Consider the following 24,434-nt stretch of genomic DNA (forward strand, 5'->3'; position numbering starts at 1 on the left):
CATGTCTGTTGTAATTCAATTCATTGGAGCTGCAACAAATTCGGGTGTTACCCTAAAGTAACACAAAACTCATGGTATAACGTACCTGAACTATTTAAATCTTTTTGGGGACAAGATGCTTGTGCTGTTGCAAGATGAAGTAACTATAGGTATAGAAGTTTTTCCTTTTCAGCTTTAATATATATATTGGTATATTTTACTGTAATATTTTTTAGATTTACGTGGTACCCACCATGTAAATCTAGGAGCTAGGTCAACCCTTTTGGGTAGCCGCCTACTCATCTTGTATTGTACAGCCAAACAGCAATTTTTATAACTGATGTGTTTCGGTTGGAATGGTAATTTGGCCTTTTAAACTTTTAACAACACATATGTTTTTAACTATTACTTAACTATTAAACCAATATAAAATAAAACTTACACCAGAAAATTCAGCGCATTTTGAAGGTTTCACAGCCGTCTGCCAATAATTTTACTATTTAAACATAAAGTAGTAAACTAAAGTAAAGAGTAACTAGCAACATACACTATAACTAATAATTAATTATCTCTTTATCTTTATTTATGTTCATAACATTTTCAAACTAAATTATATAGATATGTAATCGACTTAATATCATCAAATTGAACTGACAAGTAATTAGTATTAATTCAATTAATTGTGGCCAATCGTGCCAACAAATGCATTGTTAGCAATGACAGATTACTAGAACAGTATGACGTCTGATTCTAGATCTCGAAGCTATTTAGTTGTTATTATGTGTTTTATTTTCAAATGTATGTACTGTTCAGACATTATTATTATATTGAAAATTAATGTCTATAAATTGAAGTGTCTGAACTGTCAAAATATTTATAATTATTATTTATAATTTATTGATGCTAACGCTGTTACAAAAAGTGACTTTCTAATTTTTGGATCACGTGATGAATGTATACAATTAAAAATTACAAATATACACCGAAAAAATATAAGACAAAACAAAGACGTGAGGACAAAATAAATATTTGAAATATATTTTATAGCAAATAAATAAAACTGTTAACGTAAAATTCAATAAATAAATAAAAATGACAAAGGTGTTCTTTGGCTATAGTATTCTGTAAACAGAGTTCGTCGCTTTTAGATTCCAGAATAAGGCTGCATCTTAAACTGCTGACGAGACAAGAAACGTTCTACTTGTTAACGGTGATCCAAGTCATCCATCATCTACATAATCACACAAATGATACATACTAAATAATTATGTATTATTGCTTATGTTACATTGATATTCCAGTATAAATACATGAATTTTAAAAAAGTTATATAATTGCTCTTTCCATCTAATTTCTGTCATTCGTATACAATATTGTATACATTGTTTCGAGGGAATAAAAATTTCATTTATTTATTTATTCAGTGCTCTTTTAGTCTAGTAGTACCTAACGAGGCAGATCTTCAAGTCCTGCGATATAGCTCCTGGTTTGGGTCAATCAAACGATATTTTTGTATTATTATATAGTTTGGAAGTTGTAAAAGAAATCGAAAATTCTAATAGTAGGCTGGATTATCGATCTGCTATTGAAGCCGAAGAAATAGAGAGTGCACCTGTCTTTTATATTGTGAACTATCATATATACTGATTATATCATTGACCACCATGTTTGAAAATATAATATAAGTATAAGTCATGTTTTATACGAGCATATATTTAAATCAGGTGCAAAAAAGATTTTAGTTTCTACTAAAGCAGCGATCTCTTACAGAAAATCTTGAATAGTGGACCAATTGCAGGAAAAATTGGACACTATAAAAGAAATGTTTGGTACAATACACATTTAAATACAAATACAATGATAACATTAAAATAAATATTACACAAATATGTCATTAATACGGATATTTGTATTACCGGAAACGAAACACAACTACGGCAAACTAGACACACATTTTGCGGCGTACGGCCACGCTATGTTAGGCGAAGAGGTAGTCTGTAATCTAAATCTGACCGAATGCACTACATCTAAAAAGTCATGAATAAATACATACCCCTACACACATAGCTGTATTGCATTAATACAATGAATGCAATCCCACGGCAGAAAATACCATCCTACGAACTTCATATGATTTGACTATGATTGAGGTATGTATAAGTATGAAACAAAAATATCCATATTTTTATATTACACAGATCGGTAACAAATATGATAGACGGCTGTTGTTAGTCAATCCGCGAAATAATCGTCTGATTACCGACGATAACAAGTAACAACCCTATGTCAATACAATTAGAAAGTGTGGGCATATTCATACATCATCCGAATACAAAATATATTTACAATGTGTGTAAAACAAAAATGGTGACAAGACTCTAAACTGCGGGACGCCCGCATTGACTATTCACTAGTTTGATTTATAATTCTTTGTGTTAGCAAGCCCTCGTAAGTGACATAAATACTTTGCTCTACGCTGATTTGTATCAATTAAGACATATTTATATGTATTCCGCTCATTTGAATTCAATGAAGCCGAAATGATCGTTATAATATTATTTATATTGTAGCAAATTTCGAATTGATCCACTCAAGCAGGCTTTCTTTATAAAACAAACGAACCCGACCGAAAGCAAACTTAATCCAATCCGCGAGTGAAACGAAGTAAGACGTCGTCGGCTCAAACAAATTATTTGACATAATGTCGTTAATTAGAAACCCTCCTTTGTAACCGAGGGTAGGGTAATTAGGTTCGGATGCTCTGAATGGGTCCTTTTTCTGCTCGTTACGGCTAAAACAAAGGGGCAAAGAAGTAAACAGACCGTATTCAGGCAAGAATTTGCATTGGATTGACAATGAAAGAAAACTTTTATACATTTCGACATAACGATCCAGTTTGATGTAGAGGTTAATACAATAGCAATTAAATTAAAATTATATTCGTTACATTAATTTAATAAAAATGTTATGGCATTTTTTATATTAATTATTAAACGTAATAATTTCTTACTTATACGTTAAAGAAGTTAGCTAAGAATTTTAAAAAATACAAGAGAGCTTAATATGTTTCAAATTTTACATTGCTTGATGTTCAGATTTTAATATCAAAAAGATCTGCCTTTTGGACAAAAACAAAAAAGAACAAATATATATATACAGTTATTGCCGTGCTAAAAAAACTGACATCTTTATTTTCGCATTTATAACGTTAGTAAAGATGTATTTCATTCAAGTAATTGAGTCCATTCCAAATACGTGAGCAAAGAATATAGTCCAGGCTCGCTTACAAGACTTCCTCTCGCGAGTTTAATTGCAACCCTATTGTTCCATCTGATTTGATTTTGTGTCTTTCTATAGCACAATCATAATATTGCGTTTTAGCGGCCGCCTAACAACGACGTAACTGAATTTTATAAAAAAAATAATATGTATCGGACCTTTGTATATGAAAATAAGCATTAAAAATATTTTTAAACCTAAATAATTAGTTTATTATATTATAGTAATAGAATGTCCTACTAGAATAGTTAACATCATAAATCAGTTGTGAAATTATGTGTTTCATTTACGTGACGTCATTGTAATGGCGTCGTAAAAATAAACCGCCTAAGATTAATTAACACTTAACGAAAGCACCCGTAACATAAATGTCACCTTCGCATCGATATCGCTGAAGCGACGCGTCATGCACACTCTTTGCCAGACAATTTCAACAAACAACAACTTGCTCCTAATTGTGTTTGCGATTCCTTTACAAATCTCTTTCGCCTCGACTACAATTATTGTGAAAACTCGTTTTGAAACGACGTTAAATACGACCGAATTTCAGATAATTAACTCTGATTACGGTCTCTTAGCATATAATTCGCTTTTGTTGCAAGAAAATTCGTAGAAAGGCCAAGTTAAAGTAATATTCGAATTAAATTTATACAAACAAAACACAAATAAATTGGAGGCCACATAAATAACAAAATGTTTTGTACGTAATTTATTTCAAAAACACATTATTATTATTAATCATTATTGAACAAGTTCTTTGAAAAAATAAACGTTTACATGCATTATTTAGATATCCTTTATTATTAAAACTATATACGCTTATATTGTATTGTTGCAAATTTTAATAATTAATCGAACGTACAAAAGAATTCTGTCAATTAGCGTCAAGAGGTATGCACACACAATATACAAATATTAATATCGACATTACGAGCTTTCATCAAATAAAACAAAGATAAAATGAATTTTGATTATTTGAGAGTTATTAAATGTTGTGAAAACAATAGTTCAACCACCGTGAAAAAATCCAATATCGGGTAACTTAAAACCCATGCAAATTCGGAAAAATCTATTATAATCTGCATCGCACACTGCTGGACGCTCTTTTCATTCGATGCCTTTTGTTGGCGGATTCAATTAAGTTTACATCGGCGCCGAGGTCAGTTAATAAAAACCGAAGCCTACAAAAATTGGCGCGTAAATCAAATTCAATAAAGCCCTGCACAATAGTGTGGGACAGGCATCGGAAAATGACGCCGTCAAACAATGACTGTTCGATGTGCTAGGGATGCGTCCCAATCAAATTTATATTACAGACTTTTAATTGTTTTCTACCTTCCTAGCTTTGTTGAATTTTTTATTGCTTTTTATATGTATCAGTAACTGATATGTTAGTCGAGAAGATCGAACGGATGTTATTGAATTATTATTTATTAAAAAATATATAACAAAATGTTTTGGAACATTGAATGTAACTTTATTTATGAACAATTAGATTTTAATCGAATATCCCGAACACATTACTATTCGGTAAAACGATTGCAAAAACAGTCACCCTTTCACATTAAGAATTCTCGTCCATCTTTCCACGTCTCTGAATTAATCGCCCGAGAGCCGCTGTCTATTAAAGTTTCTTCGCAAGTTGTTAAGAGGCTCAACTCCCTCAAAACTCTGCAGATAATGTTAAACATTCATTTAAGTGGGGGTTCTAACTTCCGAATCGTCGTATAAATCTTCTAATTCTTGGAGCGTTTAATATTCATATCACCTTCGCTGCTGCAGTAAGTCGCGATAGCACCTCGACTTTGAATCTCTTAAACTCATTACATAATGTACCATTTATGTATAATATTATGCGAATCTACGTATAAAAATGTACTTTTAGTGATGAACTTTTTAACTCAATTTCAAGAAAAGAATAACCGAAAATATCTATTCTTTCAACTAAATTGACTTCATTTATCAACGAAATAAAAACTTGCTGAATTTTACCGTCGAGATATTCACACTTCATTCACACTAGCTCAGAACATGGAATTTGATAGCTACTACTTAGATTCCGCGCTTCGGAAAGCATGAAAAACTATTTGTTCGATGCCTAAACTAGATTTTCCAACCAGTATGATCATGTAAGTGGGATTAATAGTCTAAAAGGTTGCATCTCTCCCCTGCGAATGGTAATCGTTGTCGAAATCGGCCAGGGGATTACCATCGTAAAGCAATCGATTCGTCATTAAAACCGATCCTTACCATACAAAGTCGTCTTTACTGACGGTAAGTTTCATTGCAGTTAAATGTCAAGATTGCGTACCAATCGTATACCAATCTTCGAACAAGTGAACTTTTACTACCCCCGTTTAAAAAACACTGATCACATCATTTACTTCTCAGAAACTTTTCTGCGATAAATGTATCACTTTGTATGAAATATAACTTTTCAACTATATTGTTAAAGTAAACAACAAATAGAAGAAAGGTACACAAATAATAAGATCGCTACAAATTAAAGGTCAAAGGTGTAGATAACAAAAAAGGTCTGCAGATATACACATATAACGATAAAAAAATGTAATATCTCACATTTTAGAAAAAATAATAGAACTATTCAAAGCGGTCATATAAACATATAACACTTTTGAAAGTAAAATTGAAACTAAGCCAATGAGGGTACAAAAAATATTTTAAAATAAGTAACGCTACTAGTAAGAATTGCGAGCAATTGCGGGAAGCCGCCAAAACACGTAGCTCGTTCATTCGGGTCGTTACAGCAATGCCAATATTTGTAGACACCTTCTATCCAATGAAGATGTAGAAAACAAACGAATTTAGCAGCGCACGAAGCATTTGAAGAGATCTCGTTAAGTTGGTCGTGTAATAACTGTCTGAACAAGTCGTTCTGACGTCGCCACATCAGCGGTTCGGATACGATCCTTCCGCTCATTTGAGGGCAATATAACAGCTTTATTATTCTTATATCTTTAACTGAATCAAATGCTCAAATTTTCCACAAAAAAATCTAAATAAAACATCCTATATTTTACTATTACGATACAAATTCGATTATGTTTAGCTAACCTGTATAAAACTATCGCAGACAGAACGAATGTTTTATGTATTTATTCAATTTCATGAGAGAGAAGACGCGAAACCCAGAACCGCCCAAGTCATGTAGCCGTCCGCAGTATTTTAAAATAAACGGTACTTTTTATATTCTTAGCATATTTTTCAAAAGTCGGCAGCGCAGCGTTTCGAGCGTATTAATACGCGTCCTTAAACACCCCTTACATGAATAATTAGATGTTTCCCGTTTTTATTCTCCACCTTATCTCTAAAACACGCGTTTTAAATTTGCAAACTCATTCTTCTCGCCGTATTGAGGATAATACATCTCAGCTCCGATGCGATTCTGATTAATGCCCTCGACTAGATTCGACGCAACTTTGTTACAGATAACGGCGAAAAATAATGGCACGTGACTCGGCTAATTCGGTTTTTACAAGCAGAAAGTTTGAAGACATTTAGGTGACTACCATTAAAGAATTATAAAGAAAATAAAGTTTGTGTGTTTGTTTTTGTCTACATAACAGGTTAAGAATCTATGAAATGGAAACGATTAAAATATAATGTATCTGTATAACTGACCATATTAACTTAGTGGAAAAATTGATAACCGTGTCGGGATTTCGTGATACTCTCATTATCTCATGACTCACAGACATTTTTCATAACTACGTTACCGAATGATTGGCTTTCTATCTTTGAAACTAAAAGAAAAATAATCTTCTACAGTTGTAACTAGCAAAAACTAAGACTTTTTTAGAGAATGAATATGCTTTAAAATTTCTTGAGTATCAATATTCTTATTTTATAACACAAGAGCTTTAGCTACTTACATTGGGATCAGAGTAATGTATGTGAGGTTGTCTCATATTTATTTATTATATTATTTATTATTTATTTCAACATTGTTTTAATAAATCATTTCTCCATTAAATATTTTAGAACAAATAACATAATATTCAGAACCAGTGTGACACTCGTGATTGGTGATATACATTAAACAAAAATAAAACACATTAAAACCTTTTTGCTTTATCTAAATTTATATTAATAGCAAAATAGGATATTATTCAAAAAGCAATTTACGTATTCCTCTTTCAAAACACGAAACGTCAAAAAATTGTGGTTAGACGTCTAATTGCTTGTAATACCACCAGTTATCTTATTTTGGATTTACTTAAAATATGCGGATTCTAATATTGATTGTGGCAACGGCTGGTAAGACAACACAATTTTGTTTTATATACAAAACAGTTGAGACTAATTTATTAAGAAAATGATATATGACATATTTTTTGTATTTGTAGCTTTATTACTAGAAAATGTAGCTTCCGAAGAAGATGGAATCAAAAGAGGTACCTTTCCTTTCATGGTAAGTTTTACGACTTTCGTTGTGTATGTGTTGACGATGAGGCTTGACACGGCCCAGCGAGATATGATAGATAATGCTATCTTGGCCGGCACTCGTGGGTTCAAATCCTGGCAAGTACTACAAAGATTTAATGTGTGTCAATCATTTGTCTTGAGGTTACACAAAACAGTTTCTTCTCCGAACTAAACTCGTCCAGTGTGACTGAATAAACTCTTATTTATTTAAATTTAATTGATCTAACAAACTTGAACTTAACATTTGCTTTATAGGCTTTTGTTTACTATCCGGATCAAACTGTAGTCAATCCTGCTGGAGGAAAATTCATTCGAAGTGCTGTGCTGATACGAGATAATTGGCTAATATCTTCTTCTCTTGAAAGTGAAAATACTCTTATCTCCTTCCCGGAAAAAACTCTCGTTGCAAGACTTGGAGCTATTAGTATAGATGACAAAATGGATTTAAATGAAGATGAAGATGAGCAAGAGCGTGAAGTGAGGAACAGTCTTACTATATAACTTCTTAGAACAGTTTTTCAGATACATTTTATTAAATTAACTAACTTTGAGATATTTCCAGATTATTCGAATAGCTCGACCTTTTACTTTTAATAGTTCTGAATGGTGGAATAGCGACATATCGTTATTGAAAACTCTGTTGCCGTTCAACATCACTTTGGCAGTAGCACCGTTTGAGACAAGAGCCAATAAACTTAATTCAAATGAAAACTGTTTCATGCTCGTTTATTCTGTAAGTAGCGTTTATCTTTTTAGACTATTAAATTTTTATAAGATGTTTATGAACAGTATTTTTCTCATTAGAAACTAAACGAAAACGCAACAGACACAAGATATCTAAAGAAAATATCAGTTGAACTAATATCGTCTTTGCAAGATAAGTGTGGTCCCAACTTTAATAAAGATAATATGGTCTGCGCTGCACCCAGTAGTGAAAAGAACGATATGATTTATGTTGACTCCAACTTCTGCATGGTAAAATATTTGTTTGGTTTTACAATAATTTCTTTTTAATATTGTAATAGTAATGTTTGTATTCATTATTCTAGGATAACAGTGGTGGTCCTCTTATATGTGACAATGAATTGACTGGTATACAGACATACGTTGATAACTGTAATCAACCATATCTTTATCAGCTTTTAAATGCTTGGGATGATTTAATATCATGTGCAACTGAAGAAAAGTGTGCTGAGGAGCAATGCTCTAAAATATGCTATACTATAAACAAAGACCCGGTAACGTTGACAACGCCTAACATAACGTATGCCCCTACAGAAGCAATAATAAAGCTGGCTGATGGATATGTCAATGAGTCTAATTTTGAAGTATCGCCAATTTTAACATCTGAAAAAGAAACCAGTGAGACTGAAACAGTCAAAATAACTTTAATTACTGTGAAAGAATCGGAAGCTACTACAACTGAAACGACAACATTGTCAACCGTTTCTGAAACACAGGCGACTGAATACACTACAATTAAATCAAGTCCAAGCACAGAGAGAGAAACGACAAGTACTCCAGAAGAGCGCGAACGAGAAACTAATGTAGAGGCTCAACAACATGTCACTGTGCGCAGTGATGCGTCAATAAATATGTTGTATTCATTGAAATATTTTATATATGTTTTTTTCGTTATAGTTTGATTGGCTTAGATTTTACTTACGAATGTCAAAATAGTTGAATAAATTTTGAAAATATTTTTTTTGGTTTCAGCTATTTTTTTATTGAAATACATATTAATTTAATAGAATGTTTACTTTAAAATTGTACTAACGACTTTGATATCTATTAATTTTCTAATATGAGTAAAAAATAAGTTAAAACTGCAGTACGTACGTTGAGGATTCCTTCAATACGGTCTGGAAACTTGATAATGCTATTAGAGCAAACTGCGGAGGCGTTAAGCCTGCAACCTTACTTAATTCTACTTATTCTAAAACTTTAACATGCTTCGGTCCTGTGGAACATCTTATAATAACTTTCTGAATATTGTTATAATTTGCTTATTTATTAAATATCGTAAATTCTTATACTTATATTTCATTACCTGTTTTTGTGTCGCAATAAAATATAAATGTAATGTAACCTCTGTTTTTTGAAAAGATAATTAGACTGTGACATTCAATATTTCTTTAAACTACCAAAAATATTAATTCACTAAATAAATGTATCACCTCACGATATCTGTTCATTTATTTATTGATTCATAGGTAGACAAACAGAATAAAAGTAGGATACGTATTAAATAAATAACAAACTTTTTAACGAATTTTGATTTAGGTTACACTACCAAGCATGCTCATGCAGGCATGCTCATAACAATAATATTACTGTCGGTGCTTTTTAATTTCATACTCAAAACGTAATAAATTACAGTAAATAATTTAAATAAAATTAAAATTAAAATAATATTGAAGTTATCTTAAATACTTACATTCTCTAAATAACGTTGAATATTTATAACTATAAAACTAATAACAATGCATTCATCAATTTTAATTATTACACTAAGAAAATATATTAAATTCGACCAAGATAGCTTAAATAATATCAATTTTTATACGTGAATTAAGTTTTAAAGTACTAAAGCGCAGAAGGAATCAGAATGTATCTTAATAGGACTCGATATGTTTAAATTTCGATAGGGGGATCGCATCGGAAAACTGTTATGCATATTTTAAAGTTAAATGTACTTACAACGAACTCATCGTGCTGAATGAGAATTCAACGCGAATAGCTCTTTCTGAACTTAAAATGTTTTATGATATTCAACGGACGTGATAAGTAAGCTTTAGAATATATATCGGCTAATTCAATTGGGGAAGTTTGTGGAATTTAAAATAAATCGAATATTAAAAAGATCATTTATATGGTTAGCAATGTATTCTTAAGTTTTTGATCTGAATAATATATAATATATATAAATATATATATGGTCAGACAAAATTGCTAGTTGGTTACTAACTTACAGTCAGCCAGGAATTAAATTGTGGACTACTGAAATTACACACAAGAATTGGCTTATTTCCCACTTTTGACCAAATCATAGCAATTTGGTGATAAGCAATATTTACAATTTTGAACAACAACAACAACAACAACAGCCTGTAAATTCCCACTGCTGGGCTAAAGGCCTCCTGTCCCTTTGAGGAGAAGGTTTGGAACATATTCCACCACGCTGTTCCAATGCGGGTTTGTGGAATATACATGTGGCAGAATTTCTATGAAATTTGTGACATGCAGGTTTCTTAACGATATTTTCCTTCACCGCAGAGCACGAGATGAATTATAAAGACAAATTAAGCACATGAAACAGCGGTGCTTGCCTGGGTTTGAACCCGCAATCATCGGTTAAGATGCACGCGTTCTAACCACTGGGCCATCACGACTCTTTAACAATTTTGAACATCAAATGAGAATATAACTCTTTTTCATTCAGTTGAAACGTTCCAAAAGTTAACCAGGCCTCTTACCTACTAAACTGTGTCGTGTTGATATAACGGCGTTACATCGTGAGCTGTGTACTCCAAATTTTTCTCGGGGTGAAGGTCCGATCTCTCCGAAATATATTTATAAGATTAACTGCGATTTTTTCATAATAAACATTATCAATGATTTATATTGATTGCCATTTTATTTATACCTTCTTTTCAATAAATTGCTTTTGACATATTTTCTTCTCTAACTATTGCAATTGTAAACTGTAACTGACCAAGAAATTAATTTGCATTACGATTGTTTATTATGCAGACATATGATGATAGAAGCGGACTGATATTGGTTAAATTGTAGACAGTTTGTAACATTGTTTGCAGAACAAGGGTTGCAGCGTGCCTTTTATTCACTGCAAGCAAAACCTTTGTATGATGTCCAAATTGTTTAACGGTCTTTTACGAATGACTTTTATTAAGATCAATCGATTAATTTACTTTATTGAGTATTAGGTGATATATATTGAGTGTAATAAGATTATATATGAAATATACATATGTATCGTCTTTTTAAGGTTTCAAAAGCGTTTCGGATTTGGTTACGGCAGTATTTATTTAAGAATATTGAGGCCAGGGTACATTGAAGAAGTGGAGGCCATTTTTCAAAAATTTCTTGCGGGGCAAATTAAATCATTTGGCAAATATTATAATGACATAATTATACTAAAATGTTACTATATCTACATGTTTATTATATCATACAAAATTAAATATTATGCGTTTTTTTAAGTCCTAATTTTAGAGCTCCTCTCTGGTCTGATGGCCCCGCGCGTTAGCTTCGCTAACTCTACTAAAATCTCTATTTACCTCATATTGGTAAAGATAAAATCAAGTAAATAATTTTTCAGTCATGAAAAAGACCCTTCATTTACAAAGCTTTTTATTTTTATCAGATATAATCTGTATAACTTTTATTGTAAATTACTCTTTAATATGAAAAAAAAAATATTTTTCGAAATAATATATATATTAAATTATCATTTGATATCGGGTAGACTGGAAGAAAGTCAACACATTCTAATTTGTTATATAACAGCCTCTCAATAACTGCATCGAGGCAGTACAACATCCAGATCACAGGCAAACACAAAAATAAATCCTTATTAGTTTTTCATCAGGCAAATGGCCGGTAGTTGACTGAATTGCAAAACTACAACTGAAGGTTTGAGGAATAATGATAATTAAAAAATTATTCACAATACTTAAAACACCTTCTAAATTCACAATAGCAATATATTGTATGAATAGCATTGCCATTTAAGTTAATAATTATACTTTGTTCTTGTTTACAAAACAATACTATAAAAAAGGGCCATTCTGCAAATTTCAGCAATTAACACTGACGGCAATGAGTTAGCAAACAAAAGGAATTAATTCAACAATCTCATAAAAAGAAATAAGCAGTTCATAAAACTTTTAATAATTAAAACTCGAATAAAAATAAAACTCGCCGAGTAGATAATGCCAGCTTTAGGAGACATTTGGGATCTCCCTCTTTTCTATACAAATGACATAAAAAGTACTCGGACTTACACTTGCTGAGGATCAAGTAGGGTTGGTTATGGCTTGGAAGTCATTTTATGGGTAAATCCCATGCCGGGGGGAGTTAATACTGACGGCTCTTGTTAACTTATTCTGACTACCAATTGAAGACTGCTAAATGAGAGAATGGCTCATAAAATTAATAGCAATATATAATTACGGAAGAAAGTGCGTTTGAGACGATGTCGTTGAAATAAGTTCACTTAGAAACGATACGTGTCAAAAATAATTTACGCATTGTATTCAATAAACGTATTTAATGTATTGTATATCTGCATTCGTTGGCAACATAGTAGATTTAGTGACAAATCCTTGTGTCTTTAAAAGAAGAAAATTATTTATAAAAACTATTATAAACATACATACATGTATGTAAGTCACTTACGTGATTATTTCAAATAGAAAAATATATTGTTGGTCCACAATCTTAAAACCATATAACATTTTCTAGAACAAGCAATCACGAGTTTATTTTTCATTGCAAACTTTATTGATACTCATATTTACAGGACTACTGGCAAGTGTTCAGTTTTCATTGTAATTGAGTATATTTCCTTTGAGCTAAAATTAAACTTATTAAAATGATGAGCAGACATACATGTTTATTCTCTGCGGTCTAGTGTTCAGATATAGGGTCGCAGATTCCAGGGTCCTGGGTTCAAATCCCAGAGGCCGGTAAAAGATAAATTATCAGTAACAGCTTGAAGTCTGTTCGTCACAACTAATCTCTGCAACGCCTGGACCTTTTGACGGGACTATCAACGGTAGATAGGGAGTGTAATAAGAAGTAATTTAAGTTACAACAATAACTTTTTTGTTAAAATGTATCATTTTCAATTATTTACATAACACTGAAAAGTAATAAAGTTCGCGGCATTACATATAAATGATCAAATCAAGCTGCTAACATTAGTAGTTATAAGTTTCAAGAATAGTATACAATAACACGCTTAGTCACTCATTAAAAAGAGCACATTGTATGAAGTTTGCGCTTTGAATAACTTATTTCAATATAAAGAAATGTTCCGGTAGAATAGGACACCATCCAAAGTCATGTGTGCAGTAGGAAAACTTTTTAAAATGTTGATAGCACGTGGATGTTCATAAATTTCCTAAATATTTTTTCATGCAGTATTATAAAATACTTGATGATAAGATTTTATACATTGGTGATTTATCACACTACCGTACATATTCCGGTTTGAAAAGTGAAAATACGCACAATGGATATAAACTTAGTAATAAATAATAAAGTTGATGGTACCTGGTATTAGGTTTCGGATATGATATACAGCATGTTAATATTTCTGACTGTAAACGTGCGTTGGCAGTCACTAACATTCAGATGGTATTTTCATCAGACCATCTGCTCATATGAGGAGATAAAAATGCTATTGTGACAGCCATGCCTCATATTCAATTTCAGGTTACATCATACTGCATCATACTCGAGACCAAAGCTTTAGAATTAACTACAAGTAAATGCTCGCAATACCTATAACGAGTATTTACTCCTTGGACCACATTTGTCAAATAATATGATGTTTTTGGGTCATAAGTTTTATATCAAAAATCAATATACATTACAATTTTACAGTTTGTTGCATTTAAAGCAATGCTCTGACAAAACCAATGGATATCTTTTCAACGACTAAGGTTTTTTCGAAAGCTTGAAATGTTTAGAAATACATTTCATATTGTACTAATGATAGAAATAAATTGAAAAGGAAACCGATCATATTATATATTCCGATACTATTCTATCAAAGAATAACGGAATCGTCAAATCTGCCGACACCGCGTCGGTAGGCAATTTTCAATCTCTTTTCTATTTATGACAGTAATAAAGCGACCGGGAAAAGTCAACAATCAATTTTGTATTTCAATTTATTCCCAACCATCCTAGTTCGTGCGGTGATAAGAAAAAGAAAAACGCGTTCATTGAAAACGGAAATTATTGCAAGAAGCCATCAGTGGTGTGCGCTCGGCTTACGCTGTTTTCTTTTTTATTTTATTTTTTGTCGAACGGTTTCACAGTTTTGATTTGTGGGCCGTCGCGTCGGCCGGTGCCATTTTTCACGCGCCTCATTGTGTCGTTCATGCTCGAGGAAGCTTGGTGCAAAGGTTTGTTCACGTCACACCTTTATTTGACTCGCTTCATTTGAATGTCGAACTGTTTACGTATTTTTACTTCAAAAGGCAAATTCTCTTACATGTTATCTAGTTGAATTTAATTTTTAATAAACGCACGCATTGTTATATTATATATTTACTAGATCAGTTCACTTCCGACTAAATAGAACAGCGGTAAAATTAAAAAATTTTATATTTTACAAATATGAAGAAAATATTTGTCCCATTTTCAATGATACAACATTAGTATAATCATGACGCTGAGGGTACTATTTTTATATTTTATATAAAAGTGTTTATGACATAAACTGCCTTGTTTACTGATGAAATTAGAGATGGCATCGATAACACTTCTATCAGACTGTATTCGACCGTCAACGAGGGCAGGCGGGGAGCCGGGAAATTGGGGTGATTTTTCTTCTCTTTGCACGTCCGCCGTCGAAATGTAACGTCAGCACACGCATCACTATTGTATCTCTAATTCATAACAAAGTAAATATTTACAAATTATTTCATCTTAAACATTATTGTTATTATTAATACCAAAATAAAAACAGCAACAAAGTAACGTAAATTTGTAAAAAAAATAAGACAAAAAATATTTTTATTTTGCTGTCTCTACTACTTTTATGTAGCAGATTATATCAAATGATCGACGCTTTGGTAAGTCTTATATGAACGTTTTCCAAACTGCTAAATCTTCTCCATCGAATAAATATTTCCAATTTTACGCTTACCTCTAAACTAATGGAAATGTTTTTCTTCCATTGCTGACTGAATTAAAAAAACGTAATTTTGGTTTGTCAAGTATTAAATTAAATTTAAATGTATGAATTTGGTTATAGTCAACGTGAGAATAAATTTTCTAACTGCACATTCAGTTAAAATGAAAACATAAAGTGCAGATGTGTGTAGATAAATAGTACGAAAAGTAAAAGGGATAATAAAACAAAAGAAATTTTCATTTGGAACAAGATTTAATCAGCTACTTCTTTGGTCATATCATTGGTTTGAAAAGAATCTGACACATTGTGTTAATTGCTTGTTAGCAACATTTTATATAGGAATGCATGAGAATCGCCTACGTAAATGCGGAAATATAAATTATTAGTACACAATACGAGGAAGATATAAAATATCACTAAATCAACTAACTTTGAACTATTTTGAATTATCATTAAATTCAAAAATTTTATTCAACATTTATTTTCACATTTTTCTATATTAAATATACATGTATAGTTATTTAATGTAAGATACAATAAGTCTACTTATGATTACATTTTATTTACATAAATAATACAAACATTATAACAATGTTCATGATAAACTTAACAGGTATTATACAATATACAAAACGAAATAACAATCTAGCGAGCATTAAATGGTAAAATAAATTTCATTTATGGCCAAGCCGAAAATATAATCGTATGATAAAATTATAAAAAAAAATTCAATACAAACAAAATACCACACGTAATATTGTGCTCGCATGTTTTCGATACTTAGAACATTTGAAAGTATAAATTTCGTATTTACATTAAATTTAATTATTTCTAAAGAGTTAAAGTCATTAAAATACGATGAATCCACATCTTAATGTAATTAATTACTCTTTGAACCCGTCCCAGAAAGCAGTCTTTCCCGCGTATTTATTATACGTTTTATTCAAATCGGACCTTCATTTTAGTTTTCGTAAGAGATTATTCTAAGTCGAGATTGCTTTATGAGATCATCTTATGAGATTAAAAATCCATTATATTTTAAAAATTCTATCTAACATCATTCACATAAAAATTAAAATTGTCTAATCCGATTTTGGCATTAACTTTGTAACAACTATTCGAACACTAAACGCTATATCGTCCAATTGGAAATTTAATAGTCACTTTATTGGAGTAACACAGGTTATTCATATGCCTAGAAGATAAACACTTCATATGATAGACTCGTTTGGTTAGATATTTGTACCAAAACATGGTTTCAAACGTGTAGGTCAATTAGTATTGTTGATCGATTTAGACAAAAGCATCGAACTCGCTATGTCTTGTAACACGGAACATTTAGGAAGAAAACATCAAATCTTCACTCAATCGCCACATACGTATAGATTAGTCACATTAGTCAGAAGCACTGAACATACATTCGGAAAGAGCGTCAAATTCACAAAACGCGCTCAGTTTTGATACTTGATGTAAGGATGAGCCGTGTCTCAGACGCGATAGTCTCAGCTGGATGCGGAGAGGCCGAGGGGTTTGAGGTGCGGGGGCGCAAAGGCCGCGGGCGAAGAGCCCGACATGTTGTTGTTGAGGTCCCCGGAACGGCTTGAACCGTTCATCAATCCGCTCATTGCGTTGTTCGCCTGTGAAAAAAGATATCACTTAAATTCTACAAGAAAGAAGAAAAAAAAATCTGTTTGAGTACTATGCAATTGAATTCAAACACCGTCTGAGTTGTTTTGAATGAGTTGTATTCGTTTAATTCACTTATTGATGGTAAAATGAATCATCTTAGGAAAGCAAGGATATTTTGACAATTTCTACTAAAAGTGTTATTAATATCTGCTCCATAATGTAATACATTTAAATAAAATCGAAATTGTTAACAGTAGTTTATACCTATATATTTATTTTATGATAGACTTACCGGTGGTGGGGGTAGGTGTGTGGTTTGTCTCTTTAGATGCGCAAGCGGTGGTGGATTGTATGCCATGTTTGCGAAAACCAAGCGCTCCTCGTAATCGTATTCGCATAAGATCTTGTTCTCGCACAAATAGAAGCGATCACCCACACAGAATCTGTTAAACGAATTTATTCTTATAATTTCTTGTCAAAACATGTAATTAATTTTGTTTCAAATATATATTTTATACAAATAACGCTTGTAACAACTTATGAATAATCAGAACTGAATGTGAAAGTTTTATCAAAATGGAAACGTGCTTTAAAAACTCAGAAACTACTAATCCAGAGTAATGTCATACATAAAATCAGATATATATGTCCTCAAAATTAAACTTAAGCCTCTTCACACTCTTTTAATGCAAATAATGATTTCACATTTGCTGGCTCGATAGCGCGACTTAAGTCTATTTATTATGTTTTAAAAAGCATATACAGTACGAAAACAAATAGTAATTTTAACTTGCATTTATAAATAAAAATCAATATCTCAATATAGACATACTTATTCAGAAAGACAGATACATTTGTATCACGTTAATTGAATACATTTAATTAATTGCATAAAATTTAATGTATAGTAATTAAGGAGTCGGTATATTGTATGTATATCAAGTTAAGCACAATGCACACACGAATGCTTTTAACAGAAAATAACTAATTTCAGCAACTAGTAAATGCCCTTAAGGAATCTTTTATAAAGTAGTATTTATTAACAGTTTTGCTTTTTTCTATTGAACCCTATAAGATGGATGTTATCGCGCATTTGTTGTTGTTGTACTGACACCGGGAAAAAACCAAAATGTCTAAGAAATAAAATTTACTGGCATGAGTGGAAAAGGTCAACGCGAGCAGGGAGCCAGATAACGTCAGGCGAGCGAGCATCCCTCAATGTGGCAAAACAAAAGGTATCGCCTTCGACTCGCCACTGGCCGCCCGGAACCGCTGGTGATAACACCGAACCTTATCTTTTCCCTCCCCGTCGTCTTCCACCCCGGGCGCTCCCCGCTACCCGCCAACTCTTTTGTTTCACTTGTCACAAAAATTAAGCGCAATAGCTCGGCTACAAATGTCTCTTTTTTAAGGGGCCAATTTCCACCGCAACTCAGTCGATTTCGCCGCTCTTAATTAACTTTATTTCCTGTTCTCTCCGTTCCTGACTTTTGTTTTTGGGGTTGTTTTTTATTTTGCTATTTTTTGTCTGCAGTCGCGTAATGGAAAAGATGTAGAACGAAATTTTAATGACTGGGTGCAAGTTAAGCTTTGTGCGACGCGCCATTGTGACGCGTCGGTTGCGACGCGAAGTTTGACGTTTTACGTAATCGGACTTGTCTATTCATTGTTTTCTCTCCGCCGTGAAACAATATGATTGAATTGATGATAAGCGTGATAAACGTCACGAAAAAGTTTGTATTTAAATTTTTATAGACACACCTTTGATATAAAAAAAAATAAATTATTACAATTTATTTTTGGTAACAAATTTGTTAATTCATACTAAGTTCACGCGTTTTTCAACAGTGTTAGATGAAACTTGGCTCGGCATGTCAGTTATGTACCTAAATATTTCTAGCATAATAACATCAACTTGAAAGTGATGAGTGTTGATCAGAAAGTAAAAAGTGTTGATAAGAAAAGACTCAGGAATACATGCTAGGCAATTGCATCATTCTATAATATAAAAGGATAATTTAATACAATAAAACTGTTAGAGCAACAATCGATATGCATATTTCAGATCTGAAACATAACCGTACATATGAACAAAGTTTCAAAATACGTAAAATGTTATGCGAGAGGTTTCAGCGCCGAGGCAGCACTGGCCGCACTTAATAAAGGTTCGCACGTCTGCGCTTCCGTGGCGTCCGCCGCGGGCGCGCCGGCAGATTGCTACTAAATTATTTAGCCGTTTAGCGATATTCGCCCTGATATCTGTCGTCCGCCGCTTCAATCGGACAGCCCGCAAATTGGATTCAGATTTCTGCCCGGTGGAAATTGATTTGTACGTGATATTTAATAACCTGCGCTCGTTGTTAGCTAAACATGTATAAGATATGCGTTACTTTTATTAGTCTACAATTTGTCACGCTAATATGAATACGGACTAAGTCTTCTGGACTTTTAGGATAGTAAATTATTTATCAATAGCTCTTACTGTATAATCGATATTGTCTATATTTGATATTGATATATTTTAGATAATCATGTCACGATATGTAAAATATCATCTTATTGTGACAACGGTCCTTACAATAGTAAGATAATGCATTTTATTGATATACTAACATAACCTTTAAATAATTGAAACTTGTAAATACCGTTTGAAAAACAGTTGAATAGATTTCGACATATAACTAACGCTCGCGGTTTCGGACGACAGAAACTCGGTTTTATACTTAGGAGGCACCCTGTGACATAATCCAATCGAAAAATCACGTAGAAGGATTTTATGCAGAGCGGATATCTAAAAATCTTGAACTAACAGCAAAAATAAAGTATTCATTTAATTATAGAGTTATTTTGTGTATTTTTGAACCCTTTGCCTCGGTCATACGATTTTAAAGTAGCATTGAGATGAATATACAATACGCGAGGACACGAGGAACACTGACTCGACAAAGGTCCACAAGTGACGTATAAACCATTCGGAGTGGCTCCAATCTCGCGACCTTTCTATTATTTAAACGGACGACTCCAAAGAAGATTGCTGTTTTCGCGTCTGCTATTTTATTCGATATTTTAAGCCGTTACATACAAATATTTAACCAACACGATAGAGCTGCATGTAAAATAGAATTATATTTAACTAGCGACCCGCTCCGACTTGTCACGGGCAAACTGTATACAAAATATACTACAGAATTTGTTTATTTACATAACATTAGAAAATTCTAAAATTATTAGTGTTTATTTAACTATATTGCCCATGTATTATATACAAAGACTATTCTCTCGAATCATTTTATCTATTAAAAAAAACGTATCAAAATCCGTTGCGTAATTTTAAAGTTTGAGCATACATAGGGGCAGACAGCGGTAAGCAACTTTATTTTATATTATGTAATACTATGTAATGATTATTCGTTGATTTTTTTTTATCTAAGAGGTAATTTAAATTTGTGAATTATATTAAACGTTATGCCTTTTAAGTTAAATTTTAGATTATACTATTTTTAAGAATCGTGAATTTTCGCCTTACTGACATTTAAGACCATAAATGTAATTATTTACTTTTTGGTTATTATTCATTTTACAGGATTATCTATTTCCAAAATATAATCCGATGTATATTATTAAACGTATATAACCATTAAATATAGGTACTCACTGTATATTGTATCTGTTGTAAGTTTTTAAAAATATGAATTGTGTATTTATAATAGTTTGTAACAGACTGTATCGACAGATTCATTAATAAGTTCCAATATCGCTAGATGCATCATCGCTCAGTTCAATAACTGAGTGAGCGCGGGGAAATCAAGCACAGCTTACCTCTGTTTACTCGCTACTAGCAATAACGCCCGTATACCCGTATATCTACTATTAGTCAAATACTCTTCTGGAAACTAAAACCTATTTCGTAAATTGTTATCATTTCATTTTGTTTTTTTAAAGTCTAAACTTTCTATAAAAATAAGAAACGCTATTTTCTAAGAAGATTTTCGAATCATTTAATTTACAAAGAATATGTGTAACAAAATGTTTGAATAAATAATTTATTCGGTAACCTTTCTCTTATGCATGAAATGTGTTTATAAAAGACACCAAATTTATGCAACGCACAAAAACAATCTCGATTGTTTTAAAAGCAAATTTTCTTTGCATGTTGCTTCTTATGTAGCGGAAAATTTAATCGTGCTCTTTGTTTGTCGTTCGTGAGTTGAATAAACCATACAGAGCTAACGCTAGATAGTGCTCCTGTCTCTCTCACACATCACTTTATTGTGATATTTTATCTCTCTCACAAAAGAAGTCCCAAACTGGACTCGTATTCAATACAGAAGCGTCCCTGCTCAATTTTCAGGAACGCAATCGCTTTTGACAGGTGAGAAAATTAAGTGAGCTTGCGTTGTAAATCCTTTTTGATGCGATAAATGTGGAGAAGCAGCATTAAAGATTCACATTGGAGCAAAACGAAACCTACTTAATGTATTGCTGTATTCATTTAGCGAAATAAAATTACTTGCTTTGGTTTAATTGAAAACGTTACCTACGTTGGAAGTAAATAATAAATGTAATACTTTCAATTTAATTGTAAGTATAATAGAAACAAATATGTTCCAATTTATTATCATTTTGTATAATTACTTGTTTAAGGTAAAAATACTTATATCATTTATGCAGACTGTGTATGTTTTTTAAATTATGTAATTATTGGAAATTTTATGTTTTATACACAATGTACTGAAACGTATATTGACTTTAATATAGACTATAATTGTAGACGAATGTAGAAAAGAATCAAATTTTAATAGATATTTTTAAACTTGCCTATGATTGCATTGCTGACACGCGAAACACTCGAGGTGGTAAACGTTGCTTCGCGCTCGCATCACCATCTCAAACGCAGGTATCACCTTGTTGCAAGCTGCGCAATACCCGGTGTTGCCGAAGAGCCTGTTGTTATTATTAAGTATTATTATATTAATATATTAATACAAAATATTATATAATATTACGAAATTACTTTATTTAAATCATAGAAATATTTATGTAGGTATGTCACTTGAAAGTGTAAGAAATGAAATTAAACTACCTAAAAATGTTACCATATACAAAAAATAATAGATTTATTTAATTGTACTCTAGATTCATGTGAAAACTAAATACTTAATTTATAAAAGTACGAAGTTGTTTGTATAAGTTATGGGAATTGAAAATGAAAATAATTCACCTCAAATAATCTCGCTTGCAGAGTATGAGATTCGCTCGTGTGTACAGCGTGTGTCCAACTTCACCGAGCCGACAGTCGCAGCAGCCGCACTTCAAGCAATCCTCGTGCCACAGTTGGTCTAACGCCTTCAGGAGATAACGTTCTGTTATCACTTTGCTGCATCCCGCGCAGATCTACAAATTATAATTCATTACGATTTTGTCTAGTGAAATAGTCTCTACTTTTAATTGTAAACTAAAAATAATCATTAATGTTGCCTTATTGAGATTATAAGGCCCAACATACAATAACATACAATAACAACCAAACAACGTTGGATTTTAACAGTCGTTAAAGAGATTCTATGAAATGATTGAAGCAACTTCTCGAAAATTAATAACAATAGTTCTACGAGTTTAAAGCCAATCATTCATTTCGAGATGTTGATAATACTTTTTTTGATAGCATAGTTATCAAACTCAAACTCAAATTCCTTTATTCAATATACAGAACCCAGTCTACCCGCCAATCCGTTTATATGGGGGAGCCACTGTAACTTGGCATCAAGAGTAAGGCCAAGAAATTCAGTTGTTTCAACTGGATCCATCGATTCCCCATTGATAAGTACATCGGGTTTTACATTTTGCACATTTGGTGTGCTAAATTTTACAATTTTAGTTTTTTTTTTATTTTGGTTATACATAACATGTCATAATATCACAGTAATGTATTGTATAATGATCACCTGAGGCTGAGGCGGCTGCGTGGAGGCCGCTGTAGCACCCTGAGCGCCGGCGGGTATCGGTGACGCCCGAGCCTCCTTGGTGACGTCCATGGCTAACATCTGTGGGCCGATCCCGGGACTACCGCCGCTTGATTGTTGCGGCGTCCGCCTCTCGCACTGATCAATAATTAATTTAATTTTAATTATTTCAATATGCATACAAGAACAACTACTTAAAATAACTAATTCTATTCAAATCAAAATTAATTTTCGTTACTGGCAGGTACATAAAAAACACTTTAGTTTTTGTAATCCATAGAGTATATTTGACTATATAAGTACATATTTATGTTGGTATGTTAAAATGATACATATTACATATAATGACTTATATAGTATATCAGATTATATATAATTCTTACTTTATAGTAAAATTATTGTAGTAATTATTTTTTACCATTTCAATTTGTCTATTTAATAATTTATTATATAAAGATATTATCAATTGTTATGGCTGATTCACTCTAAAAGCTTTGTGAACAATAGGGTCATTGCTATACTTGGATTACAAAAACTTCACCAGCGCCACCATACACGAGCATATACGAGTATAATTTCAATAGGCTTTAATATTTTGAAACCCCTTTTTTGTAATATTTGAAGTCATATATTTCATTACGTTCTACTATTTTTAACAATGGTGATATTATTGCTACGGATTCATCAGAGTTACATATATTGTATGTATCTAAAGTTGCATAATAATAATAGTATTGTATTGTTCATATATTCTGCATAAAATTGCCATTGAAATGACAGCTATAATATCACTTTAAAATAAAAACAGCACAACTAGTCAAGCGATTAATAAGAACGTGAAACACGATTCGCCTTTTCCGAACTATAGCAAATTATGTACCTTAAAATAACTAATAAAAACAGTAATTTAAACCACTCGGATCAAAAAACTGGCCCGTGGTAAGCAATAAAGTCAAGCACGGAGCGGCGTCGTCACGCTTAATTAACACTTTAAATACGAACATTTTTCAATTAAATTTGGCGACTACAAGCGTGCACAGGTGCTGCTTTTCATTTTATTATTATAACGCACCCTCTGATCATCCAACTGACTGGTATAGGTTTTTATATTATATTAACTGACCACCCCGACTTCGGAGATGTAAAATTACAGTTCTATCCTGTAATGTTATTCATAAATCATGATATATGTAAAGAAACATAATCGTATTTTATAGAAGTTTCGTTACATGTATAAAAATACC

The 24,434-nt window shown here is 32.1% G+C and overlaps 2 protein-coding genes across 3 annotated transcripts in view; one reads left to right on the forward strand and one right to left on the reverse strand.

Annotated features, from left to right (window-relative positions):
- Window positions 1–7,409: 7,409 nt before the first annotated feature.
- On the forward strand, window positions 7,410–9,652 carry LOC124544462 (granzyme D-like). Its single transcript, XM_047123027.1, has 6 exons — window positions 7,410–7,536; window positions 7,626–7,690; window positions 7,960–8,181; window positions 8,267–8,437; window positions 8,509–8,679; window positions 8,754–9,652. Exons 1-6 carry the CDS (start codon window positions 7,503–7,505, stop codon window positions 9,348–9,350), a joined length of 1,260 nt encoding a protein of 419 aa, XP_046978983.1. The 5' UTR covers window positions 7,410–7,502; the 3' UTR covers window positions 9,351–9,652.
- A 6,185-nt stretch (window positions 9,653–15,837) lies between these two features.
- Window positions 15,838–24,434, reverse strand: part of LOC124544432 (LIM domain only protein 3) — a 44,482-nt gene continuing 35,885 nt past the window's right edge. For both annotated transcript variants that reach the window (XM_047122970.1, XM_047122971.1), the window contains exons 2-6: window positions 23,173–23,328; window positions 22,449–22,621; window positions 22,046–22,171; window positions 17,520–17,670; window positions 15,838–17,235 (exon numbers count right to left, since the gene is read on the reverse strand). In XM_047122970.1, coding sequence (XP_046978926.1) covers window positions 17,101–17,235; window positions 17,520–17,670; window positions 22,046–22,171; window positions 22,449–22,621; window positions 23,173–23,328 — 741 coding nt within the window. In that variant the 3' untranslated portion in view covers window positions 15,838–17,100. The remainder of the gene's footprint in view (window positions 17,236–17,519; window positions 17,671–22,045; window positions 22,172–22,448; window positions 22,622–23,172; window positions 23,329–24,434) is intronic.

Source organism: Vanessa cardui, chromosome 4, assembly GCF_905220365.1.
Source record: "Vanessa cardui chromosome 4, ilVanCard2.1, whole genome shotgun sequence".
NCBI classification, from domain to species: Eukaryota; Metazoa; Arthropoda; class Insecta; order Lepidoptera; family Nymphalidae; genus Vanessa; species Vanessa cardui.